Here is a 7,568-nt window from a genome sequence, read left to right on the forward strand (position 1 = left end):
AAAGGAAGTAGTGCAGATCAAAAGAAAGAAAAGTTGGTTTTACGCACAAAAGCTAGAATAACATTAGAGAAAAAAAAAAGAAGAAGAAAAAAAAGCATTTCTGGTGCTGGAGAAAAGAAACGTCTTTAGATCTGCTTTCCAAAAGCATATGACGACGATAAAAGTAAGAGAAAACAAAGAAGGGAGAAGCATATTGTGTTCTTAGTGTGACCAGAAAAATTATTAAGTTTATTTTTTGCTAAATTATTTACTTAACTTTTAAAATTTCGATTTCTTCATATTATTAACCATTTTTTCCTAAATATTTTAGGATCCTTTTTATGAATATAATCTCTTTATATGCCTATAAAATTATAAAAACACAAGGTTCGATATATTGTAAGAGTCTCTGACTAACCTTAGATAGTCTCCTCTAGCTGGTTAAAGGTTATCATTATCATCTAATTGGTGGCATATACTCTTCTATAAAACTATTTGACATATATAAAGAGGCTAAGGGAGAAAAATACAGAGCCTAAGATCTCTCTCTCTCTCTCTCTCTGGCTTTGCTTTTCAGTTCTCTTTGTTATTTGTTGTCATTAAAGAAAAAAAAGTTGGAAATGAAGACGTTGCATTGACAAAGCAAATTCAATTTTGCTTAGCCATTAAGAAGCTTTTTACAACTTTAGTAAAGAAGAGACGGTTATATAAAGAAGATGTCTGTCATAACTTACTCTCCCCCCCCCCCTCTTTTCCCACCAATNGCCGGGTTAGTCTTTGGTTTCTTCCTTCTGTTGCCTCTCCTGTTCGTATGGTTGTTGCTTGTGTCTAGATCAAGATCCAGAGATTGTTGTAAGATTCTTGGTTCTTTGGTTGCAGGATTACACCAGTGAGTTAAGAGATAGTCTTTTGTGGTCTGAGGGCTTGATTCCAACTGGACGTTTTCGCGATGCACAATCCTCAATCTGCGGTATGTGCAGGTCTCTTTGATTTCACTCCATGTAATAAGGTGTTGTTTTAGTTGGTATTAATGTTCACATGTATTGCTCTTATCTGGAAAGAGAATCTGTCAGCTGATAGTCCAGTGTCAGCCAATAAACCTGAGGCAAGAGGAGGAGCTCGGAGAACCACGAGTGCATCTTCTCATGATCACTCTGATGAAGAAGATGCAGAGACAGAAGCTGGTCAATCTGAAATGACTAATGATCCTAATGATCTAAAACGTATCAGAAGGTGTGTTGGATACTGTTAATAAGTTAGATGTAAAAAACAGAGAGAGAGAGAGAGAGAGAGAGAAAGACACATAGAAGGTGATCACACTTTTTTTTTTTTGTGATGTAAACTCAGGATGTATTCAAACAGGGAATCAGCAAGGCGGTCAAGGAGAAGGAAGCAAGAGTACTTGGTAGATCTTGAATCTCAGGTAAGGTTAACACAAATAGCTGGTTTGATGATTTGATTCAGGAGTAATGTTTTGATGGTGACGTTGTGTTTTTGTCAAGGTTGATTCTTTGAAAGGAGAGAACTCGACACTGTACAAGCAGCTCATAGACGCAACGCAACAGTTTCGTAGCGCTGGAACAAATAACAGAGTTCTTAAATCAGATGTTGAAACTCTGAGAGTCAAGGTGTCATCGATCACTTGCTCTCTCAATTTGTGAAAAGTAAAAATTGGATTGTGCTAATTTAAGTAACTTACAGGTGAAACTAGCAGAAGATTTGGTAGCTAGAGGTTCCCTCACTAGCAGCTTGAATCAACTTTTACAAACTCATCTAAGTCCACCACCACACTCCATTAACAGCCTGCACTACACAGGACATACCTCACCTGCCATGACAGTCCACAGTGACCAATCTTTGTTCCCTGGAATGACACTTTCTGGACAGACCTCAAGCCCTGGACTTGGTAATGTATCCAGTGAAGCTGTTAGCTGTGTCTCAGACATCTGGCCATGACTCTCTTTCTTCACAACATGTAATGATCACTCAGCTAATGTCCTGTATGTGTTTCACTATAGAACGAGAAACATAATGAAAGCCGACGTGTTCGTTAAATGATCTCTAGTTTCGTTAACTAAACTCACAGTTCCAGGAACCTTAACTTCGAAGAATGGAAAATAAAAACAAAAACTATTTCAAGTTTGTGTCTAACATATACTTTATTGCTCGAAATACTGCAAATGGTATAGGCGATACATTACATTCTCACAAGGGAATTGCTCGAATTAGTTCCTTGAGTATACAGACAAAGAAACAAAAAAAAAACTGATCATTACACTTTACTTTCCAGCAATGTCTATTTAGCTATTTAAGGAGACCGCTATGTATGTTGAAACGTAAGCAGGCAGAACTTATGTAAAAATCCAACCTTAGTGGATTAGAGGCGTAGCCATCTCTGGATCTGGACCGATAGCACTAGAAAGGGAGAAGTCCTTAGGCAAGGGAATATTTAACTCTGAACAAACCAGCTGCATAATATTAGCCGTGACACCTCCCATAGACATCTTGTTTAGTGTAACTGCAATGGAAAATCTGTTTTTAATGTCACAGAAGCCTGTTGATCCTCCCATCCCCGAATGTCCAAAGCCAGCCAGAGACCCATCTTGTGAAATGACGCGCTTAAAACCAAGCCCAAACTTCCCATCCGGTACCACTAAGTTACTGTAATCACCACTACCCATGAAAGCATCATGGATCCTCGGGTTGCTAAACATATTGTGAATATCATCTTGATGATCATCTTTACTGATCTCAGTTTCGCCAGCAGAACTATTAGTATCAACTAGCCTGGCTAAACTTTCTGTATTTGACTCTCTGCTGCTACTAGCACTCATAAACTGCTTCTCATCATACAGCCTCCTCTCTTGATGATCTTTTGGTTTAAGCTTTTCTGTAGCTGCCATCTCCTTACCCTTTCTCTTTTTTATTGTGTCTTTCAACGATGTGAATTTCGGAACATTGGTGTGGCTACCTAGTGGTGGCTGGGATAAAGAGGAATGTGGAGGTGGCACTAGGCCACCATCTGCTAGGGTTGCATAGTACCGTGCAAGTGCTCGAGCAGATAAATGTCCATTAGCCGCAGGAATTATGGCTCTGCGCACATTCAATGTGTTAAATAAGACTGGCAAGCTGGTTGCCAGTTGTAAGATCTTGTCAGGCTGAAATGTGGAAGGAAGCTCAGGCTGACTGGCAAGGGACGAAAGCTTGCTCAGTTCCTCGGTGTCCAACGTCAAAGTGGCAAGCCTTGATTCAACACCTATGATAAGATCAAGATGTTAGATGATTCTTAGTAAAGCTCGTAGCCTAATTCAATCTCTGTTACTATTTACCTGGGGGGATTCCAATGTACAGTTCTCCATCAATCTTTAGAGGTTTAATAATGGCCTCTTCCAGGATCTCCTGGAATTTCTTTCCAGAAGCATACTGTTCAAGATTGGTGAAAGCAAGATTGAAATCAGCATAGTAGAGGTAAGAGATACAAACTGAGAGTTGCATAAGTTTTATGATTAAACAATGAATGATCTGATTAGTTTACCTCGAGGATTCCACCACATAGCCATCCAAACGTGAGATAGTGATAAAACTGCTGAGTGCCAGGCTCTGTTTCAGGTGATGAATTAGCAATACGTTTCAAACATTCATCCCAGTCACAAATAAGCAAAGGATTTTCTCCTACAGGGTCAAAGGCACTGTGCATCCCAGATGTATGGTTAAGCACATGATGGACCTGAAACATAAAACCGAGGTATTAAAATGAAAAGCAATATCTGACAACAGACTGCAAAATGGTTATGTGACAGTGTAGCTCATTATACCTTAATGGTATCTTTTCCATTTGATCCGAATCCTGGCCATATATTTGCCACAGTCTGGTCGAGCTGGAGTTTTCTGTATCATTAAATACTTAACATTACTAAAGTATGACTAAGCATGAGTTCTGCAAACGAGATCATGGAATTAACAATGAGACCAATATGTAATGCTTGAAGTCGATTCAGAATGTCAGGGTGTGTGAAATGAATACATGAAAAAGTTTGCAACCTTATAATGTGTAACTCACCTTTTGTCGACAAGCCAATGTATCATTCCGGCAGTGACACCCTTTGTCACAGAGAAAACAGGAAATAAACTGTCGGGTTGAACTGGGCGTGGGTCATATCTTCCAAGCACTCCAGCAGCAGTGTCAATAATGACTTTCCCATCTTTATATGCACATACCTAAACAATCATGGCTGAGTTAAACCAAAAGTATAATGAAAAGGAAGCCTCTTACAAACCGACAGTAAAAGAGCGTAGTTCACCTGAATTCCAAGAATTTTCTGGATACTCCCAAGTTCAGTGAGCAACCTCCTCAGTTTGACCTCTACATCAGAATGGATTGGCGAGTCATGTATCCAGTGAGCATCTACAGTTGGTCCTCGACTGATACTTCTGCAAAGTCACATTATCATCGTACGAGATATCTTCCAAAGAAATGATGAAATGAACTGCAATATTCCAAGGGGGCTTACCCCAACAGAACAGATTCGGCAAATGGTCTCATGATGTCCAGATAAACGATTCGAACATTCATAGTGGATGAAAGTCCTAAACAGCCGACAAAAGTAATAAGTAAATACATAGCAAAGTAATATAACTAATCCACCCTTTGATGTAATGAGGTAAAGTAGTATGATTCACACATCATACCTCTGAGTAAATTAATGACCCTTGCAAAAATAACAATATCACCCGGAAATGCATCTATCTGTATCAAATGTTTTCATTTAGATATCGATGGTCATTAAGGCATACACTTGACAAAAATTAATGCTTACCGGATTGAAGCGTTTAACTTCTTTCTGGCTAAGCTGCATCTTCTCCTGTATGACTTTCATATTTTGCGTTCTTTGATCGTTCAGGGTTTTTAGCGTTTTCTATTAAGAGAGGAATCTGTAAGAGCGGATTCGCTAAAGTTACCCCAGTAGAGAAAGCAAGGTTATGGAAGAAAGAAGTAAATTTACTCACCAGAGCTTCGTTTGAAGGAGTTGAAGATCGGAAGAAGAGACCTGCCACGCTCATTGCCTGATCTGGCAGGTCTAACCGCAGCTTCAGTCCCATTTCTGAAAAGGCAGACAAAAGCGCCACTTGATCTCCCTGTGACAAAAAATATTCACATGACCAGAGTGCAGTTGGCTCAGTTTTTTTTTTTCTTTTACTTTTTTTTTTAATGTTTGTTCAATTGTTTAAATTGTCGAACATTTAAGTTCTGTTAACGAACAAACTCATCACTCTAACATCCTACAAAATGATCAACTAATGGGTTGGGTAAGACAGACAGGTAGAAAAGAAAGATGTATTGCATAATCTTTCACAAACCTCTGCTGATGCTAGAAACATTTTGGCTAAGGCTTGTTTCAAGGAGTGTGAGATTTTCTTTGTAAGCCCAAAATCAAGTAATATAGGACGGTGTGGTGGTTCTTTACTAACAAGAAAATTTCCTGCGAAACAGAGTATAGACATACTTCTATCAGATGAAGACCTTATCTCTAAGCAAACTCGGTGGTTACAAGACAGAAAACAATGGGCGAACTCCAAAAAATCATGAGGACCATACCTGGATGTGGGTCGCCATTGAAAAACCCATCAACATATATCTGATGGGCATATGCACGAGTGATCTCTTCAACGATCTTTTGTTTATCAACACCAAAAGCATCCAGAGCTTCCACATCGTTCAAACGAATTCCATCCATGTACTCAAGAATGAGTACACTCTCAGAAGACTGTCATTTAGAGCAACAGAGGAGGTGTAAGGCATAAGTAGCAGGAATTCGGAAAAGGAATGAACGGCTTTCAATGCTCAGTTTAAGTCTACGCTGAATACCAGGGACAATCTGTGTTACACATTAGTTACATTGGTCCACTACTTATCCTAGAGCAGTTTCTAAGCAATACCAAATATAGACAACATGCAGCATCAGAAATACCATGATACAGAATTATCATCGATATACATATTCTTTTAGTATTTGGATGTCTTTTGTGATTTTCACTAAGGGCATTGATGGTTCCATCCTAGACTTAAAAACTGGACATGAAATTTTGTATGTATCTATGCTCTAGATTAGGACAGATGAGAACCTGAATTATATCTGGAATTAAGACATCAACCCGATTGTCACTTCTAACTTCATCATTTGTCTTCTTGCAGCCGAGATTCCTAGATACGGCTCGAGTATTTTCTACATATTGAGAAACAAAACAAAAATGGGTAAAACTCAGGAATTGCAGTTCAGAGAGAGGTGTAAGCATTGAAAAATGCTGAACCTACGAAAGGAAATTAAAGACACAGTATACTGCCTATTTTACTATGTTATATCGATCATGTGATTAGAATGGTAAGACATGCATAATTTAAACTTAATATTTGCCAACACAAGTAACAGAGATGAATATCGATTCAGCAACTTCTATCTCAGAACCAAAGCACATCCCAAGAAATTGATCATGGATGGCAATCACAAGCTTTGATGCATGAAAAGTTTTCTCATAGGGTGAAAATTAATACTATTCATTATTTATGCAAGTAAAGCATACCGGCTTCAATATTGAAGTCTAATTCTCTTGGAGCTTCCTTGCACCATTCATCTATCATGGGGTTAAAATCGTACTGTGGTTCTGCCCACGCAATCCAGTCAACAATGGACTTCGCATTCTTTAAGTCCTGTGAAGAAATGAAAAGAGAAAATAAGTTAAAAGAAGTGTGAACGAACAGTCATATAATAGCTATAGCTCCCACTGTTCATCTCAAAAACTTCAAAACAAAGACCATACCTCCAAAATAATAGCTCTAATGCCATCATGCTGAACTTTAACAACCACATCCTGGCCATTAGCTAGAGTTGCACGATGAACCTGTGCTATCTACAAAACAGAGAGCTCACTATAAAACAAAGCATACGAGTTTCTAGCCATTCAGTAGCTTAAAAGCATTTTGCTTCTATTAGCTATAAGGTATGTGTGCATCAAACAGATCTCAGAATTTTACCGAAGCAGTTGCCAAAGGCTCGTCAGCAAAATCAGTGAACAGAACATTCATGGAATGCCCTAGTTCTCTTTCAATGGTTCGACAAACCTGAGAGAAAGAAGGTACATATCGAGCTTAGTATATCAACAAGGCCACAGTATTATAAAGAACGAGTACTCACATACAAGAGAACTTCAAAATCATACTACATTGACATAATATCACAAACAAAAACTTTAGCTTCTCTCTGTCTATCCTCTAATGTTAAAACATTAAAGTAGAATCACAACCTCTTGCAACGGACGAGGAGGCAAAGAGTCCTGCAACTGCCTGAGGAGAGATATATAAGCCTGAGGTAGAACATCAGCACGAGTAGATAGATACTGCCCCATTTTGACCCAGAGTCCTTCCAATTCCACAATCAAATTCAAAACCCGCTTAGCATTACGATCATGAGCTTTTTCCCATAAAGCAGGAACTTTGGACTTCTTAATCCACTTCTCCTTTTGCTGAACACCCTTCACTCACAAATCCAAATCCAAAAAAACTCTTTAACATTAACAAAAAAAAAAAAAAAAAA

The 7,568-nt window shown here is 38.6% G+C and overlaps 2 protein-coding genes across 2 annotated transcripts in view; one reads left to right on the forward strand and one right to left on the reverse strand.

The window, feature by feature from the left end:
• On the forward strand, window positions 859-2,039 carry LOC104750727 (basic leucine zipper 9-like; the record flags this gene model as incomplete). Its single annotated transcript, XM_010472566.1, is given in 5 exon segments — window positions 859-949; window positions 1,041-1,212; window positions 1,327-1,402; window positions 1,482-1,607; window positions 1,681-2,039. Coding segments are annotated over 5 exon segments (720 nt in total), but the record flags the coding sequence as incomplete, so codon positions are not given.
• The window catches only part of LOC104750728, a 6,335-nt gene continuing 918 nt past the window's right edge, over window positions 2,152-7,568 (reverse strand). The window contains exons 3-19 of the mRNA XM_010472567.1: window positions 7,279-7,506; window positions 7,010-7,096; window positions 6,796-6,885; window positions 6,559-6,685; window positions 6,103-6,203; window positions 5,576-5,744; window positions 5,338-5,459; window positions 4,987-5,115; window positions 4,797-4,895; window positions 4,669-4,726; window positions 4,491-4,566; window positions 4,281-4,410; window positions 4,040-4,197; window positions 3,795-3,867; window positions 3,515-3,706; window positions 3,309-3,402; window positions 2,152-3,235 (exon numbers count right to left, since the gene is read on the reverse strand). Coding sequence (XP_010470869.1) covers window positions 2,349-3,235; window positions 3,309-3,402; window positions 3,515-3,706; window positions 3,795-3,867; window positions 4,040-4,197; window positions 4,281-4,410; window positions 4,491-4,566; window positions 4,669-4,726; window positions 4,797-4,895; window positions 4,987-5,115; window positions 5,338-5,459; window positions 5,576-5,744; window positions 6,103-6,203; window positions 6,559-6,685; window positions 6,796-6,885; window positions 7,010-7,096; window positions 7,279-7,506 — 2,820 coding nt within the window. The 3' untranslated portion in view covers window positions 2,152-2,348. The remainder of the gene's footprint in view (window positions 3,236-3,308; window positions 3,403-3,514; window positions 3,707-3,794; window positions 3,868-4,039; window positions 4,198-4,280; window positions 4,411-4,490; window positions 4,567-4,668; window positions 4,727-4,796; window positions 4,896-4,986; window positions 5,116-5,337; window positions 5,460-5,575; window positions 5,745-6,102; window positions 6,204-6,558; window positions 6,686-6,795; window positions 6,886-7,009; window positions 7,097-7,278; window positions 7,507-7,568) is intronic.

The sequence above is a fragment of the Camelina sativa genome, chromosome 16, assembly GCF_000633955.1.
Source record: "Camelina sativa cultivar DH55 chromosome 16, Cs, whole genome shotgun sequence".
Lineage (NCBI taxonomy): Eukaryota > Viridiplantae > Streptophyta > Magnoliopsida > Brassicales > Brassicaceae > Camelina > Camelina sativa.